At 41.2% G+C, this 25,122-nt stretch overlaps 1 protein-coding gene across 1 annotated transcript; it reads left to right on the top strand.

Annotated features, from left to right (window-relative positions):
• Positions 1-421: 421 nt before the first annotated feature.
• TOMM70 (translocase of outer mitochondrial membrane 70) lies at positions 422-24,413 on the top strand. The gene is made up of 12 exons (XM_055701494.1): positions 422-726; positions 8,996-9,169; positions 10,429-10,555; positions 13,342-13,451; positions 15,357-15,505; positions 16,659-16,866; positions 17,452-17,586; positions 18,750-18,857; positions 19,581-19,697; positions 20,568-20,665; positions 21,182-21,304; positions 22,293-24,413. Exons 1-12 carry the CDS (start codon positions 472-474, stop codon positions 22,444-22,446), a joined length of 1,758 nt encoding a protein of 585 aa, XP_055557469.1. The 5' UTR covers positions 422-471; the 3' UTR covers positions 22,447-24,413.
• Positions 24,414-25,122: the final 709 nt, after the last annotated feature.

The following is a 25,122-nucleotide window of genomic DNA, read 5'->3' on the forward strand; positions in this document are numbered from 1 at the left end:
ACAGCTCATCAGGTGTAGGTACAACGTATGCGGTACTGGCACTGTAGGCATTACTTTATTTTTATGACGGATTTAATTAATAAGGAAAAGACAAAAAAGAAGGGCGTTTCTAACCAGGACAGTCCTGCTCTGAACGCTGCGGCCCCCGGCAGCCCCGCAGCGCCTCAGCAGCCCCCAGCGGCCCCGCAGCGCCACAGCGCCACTGCAGCCCCCAGCGCCCCAGCAGCCCCCAGCGGCCCTGCAGCCGCGCCGAGCGGGCCAAGCCGCCCCGCCAGCCGGAGGTACGCGGGCCCGAGGGCCGCCCCGCCCCTGCACCCGTGGCGGCGCTGCACCGCCGCTCCGGCAGGGGGTGCCGCCGCGCCGGGCCGTGCGGCGGGAGGAAGTGCTTGCGCGCCCCGCGGCCTCCCGGCGTGCCCCGGGTGTCCGGTGACCCCCTGCTTCCCCTCCCGCGGGCGGCGGTGTGAGCGCGTCATGGCCGCCTCGAAGCCCGTGGAAGCGGCGGGCGGCGGCGGCGGCGGTGCGGGGCTGTCCCGCTGGCAGCTGGCGCTGGTGCTGGGCGCGCCCATCCTGCTGGGCGCCGGCGCGCTGTACCTGTGGGGGCGGCGGGCGGCCCGCCGCGGTGGCAAGGGCGCGAGCGAGCGGAAGACCCCCGAGGGTCGGGCGAGCCCCGGGCCCTGCGGCGGCGGCAGCGGCGGGCAGCCCGATGGGCCCGGCCATGAGGACATGGTGAGCGCCCTGCGCTGGGCCCCGCCGCTGTGGCAGCGCGGGGGGGAGGGCAGGGCCGGACGGGGGGCGGTGCGGAGCCGCGCCGTGGGGGCGCCTCGGGCGGCGGCGGTACCGGGGGGGCGGCCCCTCTGGCACAGCGCTCGGGGCCGGCCCTTGGTCCTCCCCGGTTTTCCCTCATGCTTGGCCTGGTGCCGGTGCTCGGAAGCGCTCGTTACCGAAGGCGTGTCGCGGTGAGGTAGCGCTGGGCCGGCCGGGCCAGCGTGGAGGCATGCTCTGCCCCTGCGGCGCGGTGAGCCGGGTGAGCCACCTCCAGGAGCCGTGCTCTGGAAGGGGCACCCGGTGATGCTGTGCGCTGGGCGAGGTGCGGGGTACCCTGAGCAGAAGGCGAGCACAATCCAAAACTTTGATCCAGAATCCAAAAAATGTGAATAGATGTGCTTTCAAACCTTACGTTCATCTTGTTGTGAATTACGATTCTGAGAATTTTCAGTTGAAACGGTCTGTACCAAAATTGAAGGGCAACATGGAAGATCAGACTCCAGATCAGATCCATGATTCCTTGTATATCCGTAGGTGGAAAAATGCTTCATAAGATGCACTTTCTGCACATCTGCTGTCACAGATGTACTGTGACAGTGATGTTGGATGACTGAGGTGAGGTTAAAGCTGACAAGCGAAAGTGGTGGATTTGACAAACTGATTGGCTTTGACAAGAAAATGTCATTAAGATATTCCTGAATTTTCTTCTTCCATTCTGCTGTACCACCCAAAATGCTGTGAACTGTCAGACCACGGTTTAAATTCCTGTCTGAAATGAGCAGGAGAGAAGGAATCAACTTTGGGAGATTGGAAGAGGTTGGCTTTAACCTTGATAGAGTCAGTGATGAAGATCAGTGTTACATGAGTGGGCAGGCAGTGGCAGGAACATATGGGAGTGGTGAGGAGGGTGGCAGCTTCCATAGCTAGTGAATCACAGGTACCCTCGGGCGTTCCCAGAAGCCTAGTGAACTGTAACAGGGATGTTGGACCTGGAGGCAGTTACTTGAATGCAGTGATTTGTTTCTTCATGGGCAACAGTACTGAGCAAGTAGTGTGTGGAGGACAAACTCAGACTTGGTTTACAGTGGTAACTTTGGCTTGTGGCTGCAAACAGCATATGGCATATTTAAGGCGGTGTGCTTGTGATGTGTGAGCTCTGGTTTGCATGTTAGTCATGACCTTTGTGTAGCTGCAGTGACTTTGCTGTTACCGTGTCAACTTTCTTGATTGTGTTGCTGAATTGCAGCGTGTACTGTCAAGTGGTTTGTAGACATTCTGTAGTTGTCCTTGAAGCAAGTACTTAAAACATTTAATACATAGCACTTGATGTAAAATACTGTGTGTCTAGCTTTGTCGGGTTGCTCCACAGATTATATTACTGGAAGACTATACATCTAAGAATAAGTACGTGATTGAGAGGTGTGATCCACAGTTCCTTGAAGAGTGTCATTGCTTATTCTGTAAGGAAATGAGAGCTATTACTTAGGAAAGCCTGTAGAAGAAGGTCTCAGATTTACCTGATTACATGAGATAATTGTCTAGCTGGTCAAAATACGGCTGCAGCAGGAAAATTAATGTGACTGCAGTTTCCATTGACAGCTTTATGTCTGGGGGGACAATTGCCTTCCTGTTCCTCATATCCACAGCGGTGATGCCATGTAGATTTCATGTTTCCACACATATTTGATTAGTTACTGATATTCTTGATAAGACCCTCGATTGAGAATAAAACCATTATGGATGCTTTACTTGTTAATTACCTGCATTGTGTTGGTCAGCCTTTCTAAAGTGGTGGTTGTTTTGTTTTTTTTTAACTCAGATTTCAAACACAAATCTGTATAGTAATAGGAGCCAGTAATTCATTTCACAGTCTAAACACAAGAGGGAAGTGTTTTAGAAAACACATAGGTCAGTAACGAGTGGGCTGCTGACAGGTGCTTGCATGTGTGTGTCAGGTAACTGTTCTTTTACTCATGAATGTAACTTAGGACTTGGCCTTCATTGTGCATTTCATTAAGTCAGCTTTTGTACCTGTTTGATGCACTGTTCACTGTTTCTGAAGATCTTGAATTTTTTTGCTGATTCTTTGAAAATATATAGGATCTAAAATCTTCATTGTTTTGTATTCAGACTTCTTACTATTTTGCATGCAGTTCAAGCTTTTTTACCTGCTGCAGAGGCCTTACATTTTTTTTCCCCAGGCTGCATCTGCACTAGAGGATTCTCCTGGCGTAGAAGCACTGGCTGAGCGTATGATCTGTGACTGACATTGTATTGGCAGAAGCCCTTAGCATAGGTGCTATATCAGGAAAAGCTGAACTACTTTTGAGTTGCCTTCTGCTGTGAGCGTAGCTCCTCAACAATACAGTAAACTGGTGTTACTGGACTGGTTAAGTGCCATCTATGGATGACTCAAAGGTCAGGAAGTCAAATTGCATCTGTTAATTACAGAAAGTGTCATTGTTTCTTATAGCTAAGATGGAGTGTGTTTTAGTTACTCAGTAACAGTGGTTGCTTTTTTACATGCTCTCTTAGTTTATACTGAATGTTGCATAACTTAAACATGTTGAGAAGTAAACTGCTCTGCAATTATTGTGTTGATTGATACCCAGTTGATTTGTGGTTTTTTTTACTTATTCCATCATAACTTCTTGGCAAGTTTATACCCTTCTTGTCTGACAGGAGCGAGCACTGGTTAGTCAGTGAGGTAATGTGTTGGTTTCTTCAGTATTTTTTCCTCCTTAAGTTGAAATCACTTCCTTTTGCAAGGCTGTGATGGTCCAAATCTCACCCGTGAACTCTTTCAGCAAGTTCATAGGTAACCTTGTGCTTTTGATACATGAGGAAGCATCGAACAGAGATTCTTGAATTGTTCAGTCAGCCGTATGACATTGTGTATTGCAGACAAAGCTGTTTGGGTCCACAGCAGTTCACTGTCTTTGCATATTTTTCTCTGAGCTGGATATAGTCCTTGAGTACAGTGGTGGGTGAACGTGACCAAACTCCTTGGCTTGTGCGGTGCCACATATTGGGATCAACAGTCGACTAGTATGGCTGCTTCTTTTCCGTATCTTGTTTTACTAGCAAGTGCTGAATGTTGCCTTTCTCACTGCTGTGTCATTAGATCAGAATACAAATGAATTAAACCCCTTTATCTAGCTATGCTTCTGTTGATACTTCTGAATTGATCTAAGCAAGATATGTGAAAAGTCATTTCTGTTGTACTGTGCACCTGTTGCCTAATAAATCTCACTGTCAACCTACCGTAAGTCTTATGTGTTTCACACCAGCTGTAGCGGACAGGTGTAGAAAACTTAAATATGTGTACAATAGCAGTAGAATAATTGTTAGACTCTTGGCAGCTCATGTGCAGTTTGCTTATTTGTGATAGGCATGAATGGCAAACTCATTTGAAAGGAAGGTGTCTGATGGAGAGCATTGCCAAATTGTACTGTAAACTTGAGCTTAATTATTTCTACACTATGCTCATGTGGACATAATTTTTCTCATAGTGTTTTTAGTGCTAAGGAGACTCTTAAAACCATTTATACTCAGTTAATGCCTTTCAGTATAGGTCTGAGACAAGACTCGAGATGAACATTAGTAAAAAAAAAAATGTTATAAAAGAAGTAGTCAGAAAACAATTTTTTTTTTTTTTTTGGTACCTAATCTCATTAAGAGGGTCTAGACATTGGCTGCTTTTTTTTTTTTTCTTAAAGTTCTTGAGTTGAAGATGGCTGAAATAGTAGTCCCCTTCCATGTCATCTTTTCAACCAAAAGAAAATGCTGAAACTCTGCTCATTCTTCTGTTGTGAATCACTGTCACTGGCTGCCAGCAAATTTCTTGTTCTGCTTTAAAAAACAATCTTCCTCAAATAAATAAAGGTCTGAACTGCTAGTTTAACCATGTTGGCATTGCTGGGTGTTACTAAGCTTTGTTATTCTTGCAGCTGGCAGTCTGTTGCTGTTAAGTTGCTGTTTGCACACAGTTTGTGAGGAAGCACATTTGCTGAGTTTAAAGTGACAGTTAGAGATTTTTGTCAGTGCTGTCTAGTCTTTAGAGAGTTAGCAGTCTTAGCTAACAGTTAGCTTGTTTACTTGGATAGCTGAGTGCTTCTCAAATACACAAATGTCCTTTGGCTTAATATGTTTTAAGACTTGTTAGTGAACAGTTGCTGAAGGTGCTCCTAAGTACAGAGATGTTATTTTTTACGTAACTGCAGATAACTTCAGAGATATTTGTTTATACTGCCTTGGCAGATAATTCATTATGAACTTCTGTTACTTTTGTTGAGACGGTTTGCTTGTTGCACAGATTCTTTGACCAGAAGATGACAGAGTTCTTCTTGCTCTATATGGACCTTTAGGAACAAAAGATGTCCAGCACGATATAGAATGGCAATGGGTGGGGTGAGGAGAAGCACTGAAATTGGAAAATAATGTCTTAGAATTACTACATTTGCAAGAAAATGGAAGGAGGTGTGAGGGTTTTTGATTACTTGTGCATGAGGTACGTTAAGTTTGCTTCCATGTCAGTTTCTTATTTGTGTACATCTTTAGCGTAGCAATTGAGAAGGGCTGGAGACCTGAGAGCTTAAAAATTTCATCGGGGTTAAACTTGAGGTTTGACAAACTCTTTGAAAAACTGATCTTATGTTAAGAATTAATTTCTGTATTCTTACTTGTGCTGTTATGAAAAGGTATTGTAGCATGTAATGTCATGAGTTCTTTAATATCTTTGAAAAAAACCCCAAACACCCCAACAACCACAAAAAAAACCCACCCCAACCAACAACTGCAATAAACCCCCAACAACAAAAACCTACCAAAGCAGAAGAGGAGACTGATGAGATTTAGCTTTTTGGTGGGTTTGGTTTAATCGGGTTATACTGCAGTTAGTTTAGTTGAATATGTAACTTAAACAGAAATTAATTATCTTTGGTATGGAAAAAAAATTGTTATGAGTATTCTTTAAAAATTCACAAAATTAAAATAAAAGCTGCATATTTTTTTTGTTTTGTTCTCTAAATTGATCAGTTGTATACTAAAGCTGTAAATTAATCCACTAGTTTTTGCTATGTTTTCTATAGTACAAGTTTCACGATTGCTAAGAAAATAAATCTCATCCGCATAATCATTTTTTAAAAACAGTTGAGTTTAAAATTTGGCATTGTGTTTTGTCACCATTTGAGCATTGAGACATAAATACAGGGTTTTGCTATTTTTAATGCACAATTTCTATACAGTCTGTGTGGGATCCATTTTTCACAGATATGAGATGCTAAGCAACTCTGCTTTTTCATCTCAGTCCTTATGAGAATGGACTAACTGATACAGAGCTGTATCAGCCTTTGCATTTAAAATGTTGCCCATTCAACAGTGTATTGACCAGAGCAGAACAGTGTGACTAAGGTTGCAGATAAACCATCTAAGAGCTAGGAGCCTAGTTTAAAAGGCAGCATAAACAAAATAAAAAAGTTGATTTCTTTCTTGCCATGGGCATTATTGCTGACTGTATCACATGATAGTATCTTGTGCTCTAACTCTTTATACCTACCCTCACTCAAATTTCTTGCACCATGTAATGTATGAGGCAGAGTAAGCACAGAGTCAGCATCTATCTGATGATTAATTTCTGTATAGTTGGTTGTGTGGTCTGTGATCCTACTATTGTTATTCAAAGCTTACTCTGATTAACAAAGTTAGTAATTCTAATGAGTTTTCCTGTGGCACCATGCCCTTACTCTCTGAGGTTTTCGGTCCCTGTTGCACGCACTCAGGCTTCTCGGAAGACTTCATGCATCCCAGGAATGAGCAGAGCACCAGCGACTGCCCCAGAACTACAGATTTCTTGCTTCCAGTTACAATTCCTGTTGCACACCTGACACTGGAGCAGCTATTGCGTTTGAATATTATCTGGTACACCTCACCTGTAGTGCGTGTCTTCATGCAGGGGCTGCACTCCAGGGCTGCCAGAGTGGGTAGGATGGAGCGTAGACGGACTGGTCAGCCTGAGGCACATACTGGGGTAGTAGATCCCTGGGCTAAAGAAATTGGTGGTGATCATAAAGGAGTAATCTAGTTGTAGTGTAGGCTAAATCTCTGCAGTTTTAAGTAATTTCTATGCTGGGAACACGCATGTGGATGTTACAACATGGACCACATCTTGCACTTTTTTTTTTTTTTTTTGTACCAAGTAAATTGGAACAGCACTGAATTTTGTAGATTATTTTCCAAAGACTTTTCTAGTGTGGTTTGCTGTGGAAATGCGGAAGGAAAAATTCAAGCTGACCTTCAAGCATTTAAGTTTGTCTGCTGCATATGTATAACCCTGATCTTAGTTAAAAGAGGTGTGTTGTTGTATTGGGAGCTAAATTTAGGCCATAACTTGAAGTAAATGTAACATTTTCAGACTTGGGATTAAGTTTTGAAGTTTTAACTTATCAAATACACAGTTACTTAGCTCTCAGTAAAAATATTTGCACTCTAATTCTGGTTTGTGTACCCATAGAGTTACAGTGTACAAAAAGGGGTGAAATTAATAATCTTGTATCAATTTTAATTTAAATCATTAAACCCCAAAAATTTAAAAGCCATGCAGATTATCTTGTTCTGTGAACAATGGAGATGGTGCAGACTGATTTCCTATAAGCCCAGTGCCTGGTGACCCATGAGAGAAGAGCTTTTCTGGCAGTAAGGGTATTTAAGGAATTCCCTCCCTTATATAGTTTCCCTCGTAAGTCTCTCCTCAGGAGACTGCCTGTAGGATACTTCTGTTGTACTTGGATGCCTATTTTTATGTAGGAACTAAGACTGGTACCCATTATCTGATTCTTTCATGCCATGACTGGAAACCAGGCCTTAAAAGAGAGGGTTGTACAGCAACCCCTGGGATCCCTGCAGGTTGTCAGTTTTAAAAGTAATTTAGATACTAAAAATGATCAGACTGGCATGAAATGAGCAGACATTAAGGGAAACAGGTGGATGAAACACAAAGATGCCTTCAAGTTTGTGTTACAGCAGTCTGGGTGTAGTTTGGCGCTGGCAGTAGGTCAGGGGAGAGGGGGCGGAATTGTGGTCCAAAGAGAAGCCCTGACAATTGCCAGCAAAGCCCAGCTGATCTTTTCTCAGTGCTTGTGGTTCGACAGGTGAGATGTAGTGAATCCTGCAGTATTGTGTAAGGCATGACTGTCCCCAGTTTGTACCCGTCCCATCCTCAGAGAGTTTGGTAGGATGGCATGTATGGTCATACCTCTGTTCGTTTGGGTCTGGCAGGTTAGCCTGAACTGTCCCACAGTGGTGGTCCTTGAAGCTAGGCTTCAAGTGAAAGAGGAGCTGAAATCCAGGTGATGAATGTTAGGGGTCTTTTGCAGCTCTGTATGTCTTGAACGTGGGTCATACCCCTTTGATAAAGAGAGGCTTTTTAACATTGATTCCTTATAAACCACAGCATTTGATAACTGATCTGTAAATCTAGGGGCTACAGGTAGCAACGCTGGTTTCGGCAGAAATGCAGACGGTCAGCAGGCAGGTGGTGCAGAATGTAAAGGTTCATTTAGCAGGGTCGCAGGCCAGTTAGCCAAGTTTTCCATCCTCTGCCAAGAATGGCAGATTGCGATGGTCCAGCGCTTTGTGTTAGCGGTTGGATGAGCAGGGTCTTTGAAGCTGTGGAGGAGTTGGCTGTCAAGTTAGTTAATTTGTCTAATGTATGGAAGGCAAAACAGCTTTGTTTTCTCTACATGTTTTATTAGTCTTGCTCAATAGGTCTTTCCACAACAAAATGTTTTCTGTATTTAATTCATAGTCTGATGAGTCAGATCTGGTCTAATAGGCTATATGTACTTCAGTAGGAAACTTTACCGGTTTGAATTGCTTTGAGGGCTTTTGTTATCCTTGCATTTTTAGTCTTTGGAGAAATAACTTATCTCATTGGTTCTTCTGATCACCAGTCATGTAAGATTAAAACCTGTTTAGCTTTCCAAAGAGAAATCACTGCATTGTTTAATACCATTGTAGTGAATCTTTTGAGAAGTTTGTCTCCTATCTGATACACTTTCAAAAGGAAACGATATGTTTTCCCAGGAAGTAGAAGGAGTGAGATTTTCAGAAGTCTAAGCCAGAGTTTACCACTCAGATCCCTTTTCTGTCTTTGAAGATCAGCCCTTAAGTGCATAGCTTGCATGCAGTGATACATTTCTTACTTGACCTGACCTATCACTTTCTTTTTCAGAGCCCTCTTGATAGAGCCCAAGCAGCCAAGAACAAAGGAAACAAATATTTTAAAGCAGGAAAATACGAGCAAGCTATTCAGTGTTATACTGAGGCTATCAGCCTGTGCCCTCCTGAGAAAAACCTTGATCTTTCTACCTTCTATCAAAATAGAGCTGCTGCCTATGAACAACTGGTAAGAAATTAAAGATAATTGTGTGGTTATTCTAAAAAGTTGTATTATAAATTGTGTATTTTGTCACCTTTGTCCACTGAAAGATCCCAGGTGGTGCTGTCTGCCGTCTTCACAAAAAATGCCATTGCTGCTATTTTTCACTAGCTCATCATACTTCTCTCCACATATAAAAAAAATTATTTGCTGTCAACTATTCTCAGCCTATTTTATGTAATTTTTATATGTCCCTTTCTTGTAAGACAAGGTTTTAATGTCTTATCTTCTGGGACAATTGTCTTGTATCTAGGTTAATTTTGCTTCAGAGTTTCTTTAACTGTTACACCAAATATTTTGGAATGATGCTACTTCAAAGAATCAACAAAAAAAAAGAAATTCCAACAAAAAATTCCACAGAAATCCTACTAAAGCCCAAGACCTAAATTTTGCATATGTGGAAGTAATATTTACTTGATAGTTGAGTATATTAATACTAGTTTCAGAAGTCAACCAGTGTTGCTTATTATGGTATCAGTAGATTTGCCTGTGAGGTCAAGTTGGTGAACTGTATAAAGGAGTGGAAAAATTTACTTTGTACAGTCTGAAGTGTCAAGTGAGAGACTGTGATTAGAGAAGTCTAGTCTTAAAAGTTAGAGGAGAGATAAAACAGTTCTTGTCTAGTCAAATACTACTAATAACACTAATTCATGTGTTGGATCCCACATGTATGTGATTCCTCTTTTTCAGTTATTAGAAAAGCCTGTTTTGGTAATCAATTTGGCAAATAAATGGATTTTTAGTTCTTAATAGCTCTGACTAGCTCTACTCCTACATATTCATTTATCATACCTTTGTAGTAAATTGAAATAACAATTTTTTTTTTAAAAAAAGCACTTTCTTAAACTTGTTTGTTGGTTTTCATTATGTTTTCATCTTTTTTCTTCTATTTGTTTAGTACCAGTCTTTCAGTTCCAGTGTTACCTCCTGCAAGCATCTTCACATCAACTCATTATCTTTTCCTGTATGCTTTGTACAACTGTCCGGTTTCATTTTTCTATAGGAATTCCTTTTCTGTTTTGTGGCTCTTCTGGTGCAGGTGGCTTGCAGTGGTGCCTGGCAGTTTCTTACTGAGAAACTTGCAGAAATAGGAGCAAGCAGGTACAACCAGAGCCCGGGGAACTGCAGCTACTGTTAGGTGGGCATGACCCTGGAGTTGGTAGTGGAAAGCTAATATAATGCAGCTGACTAGAGCCTGTCTCATTCTGCTGTTTTTCTGCCCACAGCAAAAGTGGACAGAAGTGGCACAAGACTGCACAAAGGCTGTTGAGCTTAATCCTAAATATGTAAAAGCTCTCTTCAGACGTGCAAAGGCTCATGAGAAGCTAGACAACAAGAAGGAATGTTTAGAAGGTGAGTGTCTCATGATATGTATATTTAAAATTGGAATTAGCTCAGGAGCCTGGGAGACGGTAACTTCTGGGATGGTTTTGTTTCTACTACTGTAACTACAGTAATACAGAATTAATTATTTAAAACCATTCATAGCTACTGCAAATACATTTTCTTCTCTTTGTCAGAAGAAACCTTTTTCCATTTTTCAAGCTCCCATTCACTTATGTCTGAAATAGTTGCTGAGAAATTGATGCTACTGTAGCCGCTGAAGGTATTCTTTTTTTCCAGGAAACTCCCTAAATTTTAAGAGTAGAAATCATTTAACACACCAAGTGGATAACCCAGATAACAGTTGTTCTGCTTCCATACAGCATACAAACCTTCTTCCCTGTTTGTTTTAGAGAAATGGTACTACTACAGAAACCAAGGTGTGTTTGCAGGTGGGGATACATGGTCAGAAACAAGAGTATTGCAGTCATTTAAATGCATTTGGCAGGTATTAAAGGGAAAACAGCTTGAGTAGAATTTCGTTCTGATGTATAACTGTTAAGAAAATTGGAACAGATTTAACCTTTTCTTTAAATATTAACACTAGAAATTTGGCAGAAACTAGTGTCAAATCCTTCCAAATACTATTCCTAACAGAATACATCTTAAACTGTTAGGAAGATGTGACTGAGAAGGCATGAAAATTGAAGAGAACCACAAGTCAGGTGTATTTTCTGAGGGCCTTTTTGAACTAAGGGGTACTGTTTGAAAGGACCCATTTAAATTTCGTCAAGTGAAATCATTCCTGCTGATGTAAGGTTAAAAGGCAAATGAAAAATATCAGCTGTGCTCATTATCAAGGAAGGACAGAAAAAAAGAAAATCAGAGCTCTGACTGGCAAATATAAGGGATAAATTAGATTAGTTTCATTATGTGTAACAGCTAAGAGTTAGGCCTGCTAAATTAGAAAATAAGTGGAAGTTTTATTTATCTATTTATTTGTCTGCTGGCAGAATGCCTGCCTCTCTGCTTCATAAGGCTGTAGTGACTGGAAGAGGACTTCTTGGGTCACTCACTGTAGTCCTTTGCAATCACTAATCGACTAACAGCTGCACTTCCAGAGTGCTGTAATAAAATCTAAACCCTGTGTGCTTGTGATAAACTGACAGATGATAAAAGCCCCAAGAAAGATCAAGTGTCCCTGCCACAGTAGGATAGCTTTTAAATGTAACTGCTTTTCAGTGTTAGTAGCAACAGTGTTTGTAGCAATTATTTTCAACCTTGATTTGTGTTTGAGCTTTAGCTTGCAGTTTTTTCAGATCTGAAAATTACTTGCCTTTTCTGAACTGCACCGGTTTTCTAATATAATACTGCTTTTACCTGCCAACCATGTGTGGCCAGTAAAATTCCAGGATGCAGGGTATGTCCATGTAGTGGAGGAAAGCAAAACCAAACTAACTCACAGAAAACCCACCACCAGCAGCAGCAAAAACCCTCTCTGATGATCCCTGGCAGTATAATTTGGCAAGATGTTGCCAATTCACCCAAGTCTGGGTACTACTTTACAGCTGCCTGCTTTGGGCAGTGTGGCTGCTGAGGTCGTATGGCACAGTATTACTGCACACTGTCTTTTCATGCTCTTTCTGGGTGTTTTATGTTTTCTCGGGGCCTGCGATGTGCTTCTTGACCATGCCAGAGTTGCAGGGAGTTTCTGTATAAATAATGGCATAGTAGTACCTTTAGCAGGGTAGAATTACAGAAAACTGTAGTAAAACTCCAGGGTAAGATACTTGCTTTTCAAGTGTATTCGAGCAATATACTGTTTGAATTTCAAGTCCAAACTCTATTCATCTTCACTGATGTTCCAAGTGAAAATGAAATAGGAAAAATCAGTGGTAGTATTGCATTAACTACAGGATCCAGAGGAATAATGTTCATGTACTGTAAGAGTGCATTTCACACTGCAAAGTGCAGTTCAGGCAGCCATGGGCTAACATTTGCAGTGGCTTCTGTGTGTGAATACAAGTGTTGTGATATGGGCTAGCACTTTTAAGTAGGACAGCAAGGTGTCTCTTAAACTTGCTCTGTTCCAAAGTCATGGAGGTGAGCAGCAAAATTTGAGGTGTAGTAAGGGAAGATGTCTTAAACTGAAGAAGCAGTGAGATGTGATGAGTCTGAATGTGAATTTTAAAAGCAGAAAATTAGGACCAGTCCCAGAAGGGAAGCTGTGTTAGCGCTTTTAATGCAAATGTAATATGAACATAATTACTGTCCTCAAAGTTTCAAAATGGTGAAAGCCCCTGTTGGAGGTATGCATTTTCACTGTTCATCTAGGTGTGTTTGTCTCTAGATAAAAACATGAAGATAAAAGTAAATGTAATTTCTTTCATTCAGTGCCATGAAGTCCTTTAATCTCAAGGAGATCGTTTTGGATACAAATTTGTATTAAATAGCTTTACATATAGGTTGAAGACACTGAGTGATATACAACCAAGTGGAAACAGATATTCTACCCTCTAACACAGGGGTCCTCAAACTTTTTAACCAGGGGGCCGGCACGCGGATGAAGTGGCAGGACGTCATCTGCGGCTGCTTGGTTTCCCCCCCCAACCCCCAGCGGGGGCGGGGCAGGGGGGGTCTGTAAATACCGGGGGGCCAGATTGGGGACCCTGGGGGGCTGTATCCGGCCTGCGGGCCGTAGTTTGAGGACCCCTGCTCTAACAGGGGTTTTGTTCGTTTTAACAGTGGCAAGTTTAGTGTACTCCAGTGGCTATCAGAATTTGTCTTTAATCTCACTTTTGTATATTGTCTCCTAGATGTCACTGCAGTCTGCATTTTAGAAGCCTTCCAAAACCAGCAAAGTATGTTACTAGCTGATAAAGTTCTTAAACTCCTTGGAAAAGAAAAGGCCAAAGAGAAATACAAGGTAGGACTTGTGATATTGCTGACAAATTCTGATTTCACCTGACTGGGTGTTGAAATGTTGATTGCTGGCATTCTGTCAGTTGTAAGCAAGTCACTGTCTTCATCTGCTGAAGTGTAACAATCCACACAAGTGGTTTTGGTACAGAGCTATGATTGTACCGGTGTTGTGTTCCTTTGGGACCTGTCCAGAGTTTTTGAAACATCAGTAGGGAGAAGAGGTTTATTTCTAACAATTGTTTCCCTTTAATAATCAAATTTATTATGACATTCAGGAGGCATGCTAAGCCGGTGTGCTGCCTTACATGGGGCTTTTCTGGACTTGCAGGCCAATGGGAGCAGGCTGTGTGGGAATAGCAGTAGCCAAATGTTCAGTTCCACATCAGGTGGTTGAGTTAGGCGTGTGTGTTGAGGTAGGAAGGTTTCTACATAGTAACTGAAAATGCATTAAAATGTTGGTTCCATATGTAATTAATAGCTTAAAATGAGAAGAATGCTGATTGAGGACTTTTTTCCCCAGGTTATTCTTGGTTGTATAAATAGAAATTTCATGTAGGAAAGGTTAAGTTGACAGTAGAATTCCTACATTTTAGAAAGTGACAAAAGAATACTGTTCTGTGGTTAGTTTGGGTTTGGGGTTTTTTTGGGGTTTTTTTTGTTTTGTTTCTGTTTTGTTTTGCTTTTAAAGAGTAAGAAAAGCAGAAAAGCATTGCTTAAGAAAAAATGATGCAGTGTGAAGTCACACCTTTTTATTAGTGGTCAGACTTCCTGTTTCTGTGTTGAAAAATACGCCTTCGTCTCCTAACTACCACAGATTACTTGGGACATTCAGCCACAGGCTTCTTTCTGTTCCATCTCTGTAAATAGGCGCTCATACTTTTACATTCCTGTTTTGGCACTTGGATGTCTTTGCGTTTAATGTGTGGAAACTGCAGAAAAGAGAATTATGAAGTAGAGGGGTAGCCGGGAGAAGTCATTCTAAGTGGTAGTAGGTTTACAGAAAAGTTGGGACAAGTGTTAAGACTTGCTTGCTTTTTGTGACAGTGGTTGAAGTACTGAAGTCCATGTTGGTTTTGAGGTGCTCAGTTTCCTTCCTGTAGAAACTCACATAAATGTGTGATGTCAAGGTAACAAAAAATGAATTGTGCTGTTAGTGTGGTGATGGTGGTAGCATCATAAAATAGGTGTGCTTCAAATGGGCAGTATTATGGTAGGACTTAATAGAGAAATTCAGAAGAGTGCATTCAGACTTTTCTTGCAGGAAAGATTGAACTGTAATTCTTGTGTGCAGTATTCATTTTGAGAAAGAATATTTTTCAGGTATAGAAAGGGTTTTGTACCTACCCAAGTGGGTTACTTCTGGGACTTACCACCCATTTTACTTGCCATCTGGGCCAAGCTCCATGTAGAATTAGCATATTGCCTCATTAGTCTTCATTGTAATGATAGACAGCAGCTTCTCTTGAGCAAGTTGAGGAAAAGGGCAAATTGCCATTCAGAATCTACTTGAGTTTAGGCTCATGCTTAAACTGTCAGCTTGCATTTTGCACCCAATTTATGTGCACACATACTGCCTTAGCCCATCTACCCAATGTCTTACGATAACCTAGGAGTCCTTGTTTCTAGGCACACATGCAGAAAGATACTATCTCCCTCTTCTCTTAAGTATCTAACTTTATTTCTACTGGTGATGGGTATTGTGTTGTGATCTGAAGCTTAAATAATCCCTAAATGTCAAATTGTCAAATCAAAAATAGCAAACTATCAAATGAGATAGTGGAAAGTCATACACTGGTTCTTTCATGAATGTTTTTGGTTTTTTTTTTATAATCACAGTTGTTTATCCATTTCCATATTTACCATCTGATCCTACCATCCAATGACTTTAAATTACGTTTCTCTGTTTCAGAATCGTGAGCCTCTGATGCCCTCACCACAGTTCATTAAATCCTACTTCAGTTCTTTCACAGATGATATAATCTCCCAACCTTTGCTTAAGGGTGAGAAATCAGATGAAGATAAGGATAAGGAGGGAGAGGCTTCTGAAGTAAAAGAAAAGTGAGTGTACAGTACAGTTGGGAATTATTTGGTATTGGAATTGAGTTTTCAGTGATTTTGACATTCTGCTCAGTGTACCTGTCTGTTGTTTTTGTACTACTTGGCATGGGAAGTCCTGTGGTAATGAAGTGAGCCTGTGAAATAAGATCAGTATTGAAAATGAAACTTCTCTGCAAGCTGACTGGCTAGTTCTAAAGAATGTCCACTGAACAGAGGAAGGACAGTGTGAGATTGGGAAGATATGCTGAATATTTACTACAGTATTATAGTAAATCTTAGGCAATGGGAGGACTGGAGAGTATGCTTCTGGAGAAGGGAATGTTTTGTACTGAAGGAGAGTTTCCAAGGAAGAGAGTAAGTTTGTCTTTGGATGTGAAGGGATAAGACAAGCTAGGAAAAGGGTGTTTGTTAATGAAAACTATGAATTTACGGCAACTGACATTGAAAGGTTGTTTTATTTTTATGGAATCAAGCTGCATGTAAATGAGAGGTTTGTTCTGACAAAGAGAAGCTTGAGCTTTTTCTTGAGCGGAGCTTGAGCACCACATGAATGGTGCTTTAACTTACTGTGCTGTTTTCCAGTTTATTTTTGGAGCATATCACTGCTGTCAGTACGGAAACCACTGCAAACAGTGTTACAATTTTTTATTTTTTAAAGTAAGATAGAATTGTCCTGATGTACAGGCAGATTCACTGAATCCAGGACACTTAGCTGAGGACAAGGCAGTGCTTACTGTAATTTTTGCTGTGAAATTCTTTCTTCCAGTTATAAAATGCACATTGCTAGGCTTAATATTTCACTTTTCTGACCTGGAATTCCATCCCAGCCCTCTTTGTTTTAAGGCAGAGCTTACTGCTGTACTTAATGTGAAAAAAAAAAATAATTCCAAGGGACAAATGAAGCTTAATTTCGGGAGCTTTCAAACATTCTTTCTTCTTTATTTTCAATGTAATTTGGCCATTCTTTGTCTAAATTGTTTTCAGTCTGTGATGGCTCTGTCCAGGAGTATTTGTAACTTTACTGATAATGCTGGTGCTGCAACTGAGTCTAGCAAAAGTTATTATTTGTTATGATTTAATGAAAAATCTGAATTGAAAAGGCAGTGTTTGGTGAATGCTTGTATGTATATAACTGTTCTTACATCATTTACAGCTCTGGCTATTTAAGAGCAAAACAATATATGGAAGAAGAGAACTATGACAAAATTATCAGTGAAAGCACAAAAGAAATTGAAGCAAAGGGAAAATACCTGGCAGAAGCTTTGCTTCTGCGAGCTACGTTCTACTTGCTTATTGGCAATGCAAATGCTGCCAAACCAGACCTAGATCAGGTCATCAGCATGGAAGGTGCAAATGTGAAGGTAAGAATCTGTCACAGCTGAATTGTAGCTTGGGTTGAGAAAAAATCTAAACTTGCTGTATAGTTCAGGAAGTTGTTTTTCCAAGTTTTCAGATACTTTAATGGGTGTGTTCTGGTTTATTTACTGTTTAGTCTTTTTATTCTTGACAAACTTTTTTCAAGGGTTTGTTGATTTTTTGAGACAGCTGTACTAAGTAGTACAAACTAAGGAAGAGGAGAAGTTGAATGAATTGGAGGCTTATCCAGTCCAAAAGAATCCATTTAATAGATAAGAGAAACCCGTTAATTGTACCTGCATATTGAACTGCTGCAAAAAATGTTGAATGTATTTGTAAGCATAGGGAACCTGTCTTATAAAGGATTTTGGCGGGGGGGTTGAGAACCCACTGAGATGGAAGCATGTGCTGACATATCTGAAATTAAGCGAAGGAGCTGATTCGTTTAGAGTCAGCATGAAATTCGTTCCTGCTTAGATCTACTGAGTGAAATGTAAGTGGGAGAAACAAGTCAAATGAAAAATTTGCTGCAATTGTAAGAAGGCCTTAAATCTGGAGGAATGTTGGAGTGGCTAATGCTTTTTTTACAGCTCCGAGCTAATGCTCTGATCAAACGAGGAAGTATGTACATGCAGCAGCAGCAACCTGTGCTGTCCACTCAAGACTTCAACATGGCTGCTGATATTGATCCTCAGAATGCAGATGTTTACCACCATCGAGGACAGGTAAGAATCATTAGAGGTTTTGTCCCAATACTCTAATATTTCAGTAGATACTAAAAGAAAAATGAAGATCAGTACATCATCAGAGACACTTTATACTGTCTGGCAGAAAAAACATGAATTCCAGATTTGGAGCTGTTGCAGAATAAACACACAGTCTAATTTGCAGGTTCAGGTCAGGCAGAAGCAGTTTATTTCTGTAGCTATAGGAAAGAACACAGAGCAACAGAGGTTCAGCCCTCTTTATCAATACAAACTGACTTAAAAGTACTAGGGCTTGCATATGTTGACAGCAGATATAAGCTGCTCTGTGAAGGGGCCCGCTATAGCAGAGCAACATCTGTGTAGAAGGAAGCTTTTGTTCAGCGGAGGTTCCTGATAACCCACCATCTGCAGCGCTGTGGCCTAGGCTTGCTTCTGCTCAGCTCATCCCTCTGGCTCATGACTCTGCTGTGTCCTTGACTAATTTCTAGCCCTAGAGAGGCCTGCTTCCACAGAGCTGTAATATAAAGGGTGCTGGAAGCAAAAAGGAAACGCTACCATATACAGATATGCTAAGTCGTATCCGTAGGAAGACTTCCATGGATGAAGTGCCTCTCTCCATGAGATCGTTAGATCTCTTTAATGCTCAGAAATAAGAATGGTGTTATGTGTTGATGGAAGGGAATGAAAGTTTTCTACAGTTTGAAAATTAGTGTTTTACAGTAGAATCACTGTAAAATAAGAGAATGATGAAGTGAGCTCCACTCTTGTGGAGGGATGAGAATGTCAAAAAAAAAAAAAAGTGCTTGAAGTGCAAGCTGGGAAAGCCAAATGTTTCAACGTCCAGATAAATGATTCACAAGCATTAACTACAGCGAGGCAAAGCGACTTGAGAAAATACGGCATAGTTTTGGAGACTGGACATAATGCGGAAGCGGTAATGGCAGCAGTCTAAATGGAAGCGTTCTCAGTCAGGGACATTGCCTTTTTCGTATGAAGGCAGAGTTTCACTGGTGGCTCTGTTGTTTGTGGCAGTGATTTTTAGTTGTGGGTTTTGTAGGTTTCTAGGCAGTTCCAGAACTGAACTGGAGATAATACGAGTAACTGACACTGATTGAATTATCACTTAAGTGTCTGAAACACAGATTAAATACAGAAATAGGATTTTCTTTCATTCTGGCTAGCTGAAAATCCTGCTTGACCAAATTGAAGAGGCTGTGGAAGACTTTGATGAATGCATCCGATTGCGACCCGATTCTGCCTTGGCTCAAGCACAGAAATGTTTCGCTTTGGTAAGTAACATGCTGGTGTTTATCTGGGTGCTCTTTCTTTTTAGCGAGTTCTGGAAAACATATTGTGTTTCTCTGTTTCATTGCAATGTAATGGAAAAGTAAGGCAATGAACATCCCAGTGTTTTTTAATAATAAGGTAAAGAAATGACACAACAGTTTCTTCAGTTGGAGTAAGGGTTTGCTGCTTTCATTTTGTTGTTCAAACAGTAGGTCATCGTTTCTGTTTTGTGGTAGAGGAAGACAAATCTTCATTCTAATTGTATCATGTAAAATTGATTTAAATAAAGCTTTAATGTTGTGGGAATGGTCATCTTCAAAAAATTGGAAACAAACTATTTCAAGCTAGTACGGTGCCTCTGTGTGCAGGGTTTTTCTGAGGACAGCTTTGCATGGTGTGAACAGGGAGGAATTCTAGGCTTGGAATTTCTAGGGTTTTGAAATAGAGGGAGACTATTAGCCACTATCAGGCCTTATGGCTTCCTTCTTTCACCCTTTCTCCTCTCCAAGTTCACTCTACCAGAGACATGGACTTATGGCAGATTCCTAAAACCAGATTTGGTAGGATCTAGAGGCACATCACCTTCTGGAACTTGCAACTGTTGTGGTGCGCGTATCTCTTGGGGAAGTGGGTAGAGGTCTGATGAGCTTTTTGTGTGTGTGTGTGGTGGGATTTCATCTTTTTCCTTTCCCCTCCCCTCCCCTCCTTTTTTCTTTCTTGAATAGTATCGCCAGGCTTATACAGGAAGTAATGCTTTGCCTGTGCAGGTAGCCATGAAAGGCTTTGAAGATGTTATAAAAAAATTTCCAAAGTGTGCTGAAGGCTATGCACTCTATGCTCAGGTACGTTTTTCTCTTCTTAAAGAAAAAGCTGCATTCTCTTGCACCTTGTGGCTTGGATAATACACATTTCTTGAAATAATGTATGATGGTTTTTTAGCATTAAGTTCTGAGATAACACATGCTGTCTTTAGTAAGCTACCTGAACTTACGGGTATGCGTATTCTGGAATGGAGGAAGTAGAGGGGAAATTGGCAGAGCTGGATATAAGCGATGAGAGTCAAGGGTGGCTTTTAGGAGACGGAGGTCTGGCATACACTTCCCCTTGAATTCCTGCATGTGTGTGGCATCTCGTTTGATGGGTGTCAGGGATTCTGTAGGCAATTCAGGAGTTAAATGTGCAGAGCGAGAGTAACAGTTTCATTCTGCTACAAACCACATGTAGTGGTCAGGCCTGGCAGAGTTCAGTAGGAAGATTCAGAGTACACTTGCAAGAGGGACTGTTATTTCTTCTCTTAAGAAAACGTACTGTTGGTTCTAGGACGCAGCATGAGATGTTCTGATTTTAAGTAGGTAGGCAACATGGATGCTTTTCCTTTTGAAAGCGGTATATTTGAAAAAGGAAGGAGTTGAGACTTGCAGGTACAGACTTGTAGAATGGCTTTTACTTGCAGTATGATACTGTGTTGCTTGTGGATCTCCCTTGGCAGGTGGTACTGTGATCAGTAATCTGTGCACTTAAAGCCTGACAGCTTTCTTCTAAAATGCCTCGGTTTTGAAACTTAACTCTGGTAACTGATGTGCCTGGCCTGCTGTACGATAGGAGAGCTATATCCAATCTCACATTGCCAGTATGGTTTTAATTAGAATTAGCCTAGCACAGAGTGAGTGCTTTGGTTGCTTATTGACATATAAGTTTCTCTTCTGATGCAGGCACTAACTGATCAACAGCAGTTTGGCAAGGCTGATGAAATGTATGATAAATGCATTGACCTTGAGCCAGACAATGCCACTACATATGTTCATAAAGGGTACGTATTGCATTGGCGATCCTTTTGGTCAACAGCAGTTGGCATATTTACATGAATCAACTGGAATTGAACATTTGTTCAGATGTTTAGCCAGGAGAAATCACTCTGCAAAAACATCTTAGTGCTGTTAAATATATTTCTACAGTTTCTTTTGACTAAACTCTAAATTAGTTGCAGGAAGGTTTCATTAGTGTTCATTCCTAATGGAGTAGCTCTTTGAAGTATCCGATTTTTACTTTAGCCGTCTTACTTTCAGCTTTGTGCTGAAGTTTTCTCTTTCACAAAACAACTTGTAACAAGTCTTCTTGGGAGGAATTTACCTGTCTTTAGAGTCATTAAACTGGTAACATGGCTTATTGGAAGTGACTTTAACATACATGTTTTTACAAGCCACTGAAGTTACTGTCTACCCTGCATTAGGAACTAAATACATTTGGGATTATTTTTTTTTCCTTGCACGATCAGGGTTTTGGGAGGGGTATGTGAAGTTTGTTCTAAACTTTATTTCTTTTTTAGTTTACTTCAGCTCCAGTGGAAGCAAGATTTAGACAAAGGGTTAGAACTCATAAGCAAGGCCATTGAAATTGATAACAAATGTGATTTTGCATATGAAACCATGGGAACGATTGAAGTGCAAAGGTAATGTTGAATTGTAGCATTAAAAGTTCTTAGTTACTTTTGAAATTACAGTGGTCCTTTAGATTTCCTTATGGATCTTTGGTCTTAAGATTTTCTCCCAGTGCTGTGCAAGGCCAGGTCTTAGCTGAAGTCCTGATGTCTGTTCTGTAACTCTTGGGTAAAGCATTCCTTTCTTTATGGCATAATTGTGCTTTATGATCTGCAAGTTCCTATGTTGACCAATTTCATACTTACTGGACAACATGCTGATGAGTCTGTGTATGTTTAAATACACCCTTCTGCATTTAAAGTGACTTCCTTAACCATTACTAGGCTTCCTGCGTATCTGATATAGTCCTTAAACATATCTTAGTGGACCATTTGTACTGAGGATCCTGAGGTATACTTTTAAGGCTGACAGTTTAATTCCAACAGGACTGCAGTTTGTAAAGGGTAAAGAGGAAAGACTTAACACACTGTTCTGTAGCAGTGCAGTGTATTACAGTTGTGCAAAAATTTGGGGTGTAGCTGAGAGTACAGTTGAGTCTTTTGTTTTTTGCATGTCTAGTCATCAAAAGGACAGTCAAGCTGTTGCTAGGAGAAATTTTGCAAGCATTTCCTATTTAAATAATGTGAGCTCTTGTCTATGCTAGTTTTCCTCTTTAAGTATACAAACTCTTTTCAAGGGAGATGAGAGTTCACTTAGTTGTCCCAGTACTATCTTTGCAGTAAACTTGGTGCCCTGTGGAGAACATTTTATCCCCCGCTGCCACCTGTGGGGGCTCTCAAGAGGAAGGCTGTTCTAACAGCTGTCCTAATTGCTTAGGCTTGGTAGCAACTGCTTTCAGTTTGCTCATTATCATCAGAAGTTCTCATGGTGGTTCCTCCTGAAGTCCTTTTAAGCTGTTAGTAGTGGAGAGTGTGAGCCCTGAAGGAAAAAAGATGCTGTAGAGATGAAAAAATTGCTTTGCTGGTCTTAATTGGAGGACTACATTTTGGTTTATTTCAGAGGTAATCTGGATAAAGCCATTGAAATGTTCAACAAAGCTATCAACCTGGCCAAATCTGAAATGGAGATGGCCCACCTCTACTCACTCTGTGATGCTGCCTATGCCCAGACAGAAGTTGCAAAGAAGTATGGATTGAAACCACCGACACTGTAAAGAAACGAGGAGGAAATGACCTTCTAAAGTGAAGTTGCCCACTTCAACCAGCCCTAAAGACACTGTTGCAGACCATGTTGAATGGTGGAACTTAGTTTTTTCCCGTTCGTGGTGTTGTCATTTGCTACATCTGTTAAATGTTTAGGTGTTGTGGGAGCGGTTGTTCAAGGAAGTATGCAGTGTTGCATCTTGTTCCTTCTGTGGCAAAAACCTTAACAAGCTGCAGCGGAACAAAAGACAGATACTTTGGCCATGCAAATAAAAACTTCACGCTGGTTCATTTTGGGTGATGATGTTGTGGGCGATTTTTGCTTTATCAAACAATATTACAGCATGTGGGTTTTTTTCTGTTGACTTTAAAAGTAATACTAGTTCGTGCTGTAAAATAGGTTTCTTTTTTATATGCAATTAATCCTCGAGGGTTGATTTCAATTTTGCAAAAAGGAAAAAAATTATTTTCAAACTGTTTAATAATAGAGGTTTTTTTAAGTCACTAGATGTGGAGCGAATCCCTGTAAATATATGCAAGCATGCACAATCTTCCCTTAAAGCCCCTCCCACCCTCTGCATAACTTACTTAGGAATAGTCCTGTGGCAGCTATTAGGGAATTAATTTGATAGCCCTTATCCTCACCCCAGAAAGCCCTCGTGTACTGTCTAGGGGAGCTAGTCAGAAGGCTGGGTGGAGAAGGAGGCTGGGTGACCCTGCTTCAGTGCAGGTTTCACTGGAAGAATGGCTGCGTTCCTGTGCAGCAGTCCATGCTCGAATGTCATGGGAAATGGGTCTGGAGAATTCAGAGGGGTGCTAAAGAATGGAAAGTACTGCTGGGAGTAGAGCTGCTAAGGTAAGGTCATGCTTGCATATAATCTTTGTAATCTCTGAGGCTTAAATGTAACAGCTGAATCAACAGTCTACATTCTCTTCAGCCTCCTAAGAGACTGCTGGGTTCTGATCTGCTCCTTGTAGCAACCCCTTTGCAGGACTACTTGAGACAAGGAACAAAGCACAGGCTAAAATTTCAAATAATGGATTTAGAGTCTGTACTGGTTTCCTTGTTCTTTGGACCCGGTCTTGTCCCAGATTACAAATACTGTAAAAAGGAAGCAACTGTTCTGCAAATAGCAGATTGTCAAATTATTAAATAGCAGTATAAACTCTCTTCCCCTAGCTAGGAACTCCAAGGGCTCTTTTGCTTTAGGTTGATCTTTCCAGTATGGAAGTCAGTCCACCTTGCCTCTCCCTGCATTGATGTGGCTGGATATATCTCATGCAAATACTTAACTGATGTAGCTTAATTTATCATATACTAATTTGGGCTTCTTTCCATCCTGAAATCATAGATTTGCTTGCGTCTAATGTATTTCCTCTTTTAAAGAAGTGAATCATGCCGTGGTCAAACTGTCTTGCTTCCTAGTTGTGCCACCACACAGCAGCAGCTTGTATTTTCAACTTGACCTTCCTTTTTCCCAGCAGCTCCAGTGGAGAATTCCAATGATGGAAAACAGATACAAAGATTTAATCATTCTATTTTAGCTAGCTCCGTAGGTGATCCGCAGTCGTAGTGTTGGTGTAGCATTGAAGGCATCGGAAGGTGCTCGCAGCCTGTGAGGGCACCGCACGTGCCAAGTTCAGATGTCTTCTGGAACTTCCAATCTCTGCATTACCTGAGAACAAAACCACGCCAGACCCATGTGTCCTGTTCTCCTGGGGAGTTTTTATTTGCATGGCCTTACTTACATTGGCATTTTCTCCTCTTCACCCTACCCGTACCCCACTCCTTACCCCACCCAAGTCAATTAAGGGAAAAAAGCATGTGCTGTCAGATACTAGCATTCCAAACCATCACAGACTTTTGCCTGTTCTTGAACTAGTTTGAAACTGCACTGAAAGGATGCATTGTCTGTAATTTTTTTTTGTAAATGATGTATCACCTGTAAACTGAAAAAATAAATATTACCTTCAAGTATCTCTCTCTGACCTGTGTAAGGACAGGCTTTGATGAAAGTGTTCTCTGCAGTGGTTGCTCTGAATCTAGGAAGAACTAAGAATGACTGACTGTCATCTTCTCTCACTTCAATCTTTAAGAAAAAATGAGGAAGAGACATAGAATTAACGAGTCTTAACTCTGATTGTTTCCATCACCCACAGGGGTTTGATCTTGAGAGCTGAAGATTACAAGGGAAAGGAAATCCAGCCAGGAAAGCTGGGAGTCTGAGTAGCTGACACCCTGTTAACGGTGGATCCCACTAGTGAAAGGTATTTCTTTTTTCTTATTTAAGTGGCTGATGTAGTGGCAGTTTTGCTTTAAGCCAGGTCTGCATGTGATCTTTGAGAAAAGCTTGCTTTAGTAGGGATTGAGAACTGAAGTAAAACAAGTGTAACTGCTATTTAAAAACCAACTCTGTTGAAATAATGTAGGAAGCCAGTACTGAAGACTTGGATAAACCTGGTGTATCTTGGAGATCTGGGAAGTTGCTTCTACACGTGGTTGTCTTTGCATCTTAATTCTGATCATGTGAAATCCCTGTTGCTCGTGTTAGAGGCAGGTTTGCCAGAGTGGGGATGAGCAGCTGTGACTTGAATTCCTGGGATCTGATGGCAGTCAGAAGGTGAGAGGGAGCTAACACTTCCTGAGGAGCTGTACCGTAACTTACTCTGGAACGATGAAGACCAGC

The sequence above is a fragment of the Falco cherrug genome, chromosome 2 (assembly GCF_023634085.1).
Source record: "Falco cherrug isolate bFalChe1 chromosome 2, bFalChe1.pri, whole genome shotgun sequence".
In the NCBI taxonomy this organism is placed as follows: domain Eukaryota; kingdom Metazoa; phylum Chordata; class Aves; order Falconiformes; family Falconidae; genus Falco; species Falco cherrug.

Excerpts from the sequence above, each read along its gene's own strand:
- TOMM70 (XM_055701494.1), top strand. The coding sequence starts at position 472 with ATGGCCGCCTCGAAGCCCGTGGAAGCGGCGGGCGGCGGCGGCGGCGGT. Across the intron at positions 727-8,995 it reads GGCCCGGCCATGAGGACATG|AGCCCTCTTGATAGAGCCCA; the intron begins GTGAGCGCCCTG and ends TTTCTTTTTCAG. Across the intron at positions 21,305-22,292 it reads GGAACGATTGAAGTGCAAAG|AGGTAATCTGGATAAAGCCA; the intron begins GTAATGTTGAAT and ends GGTTTATTTCAG.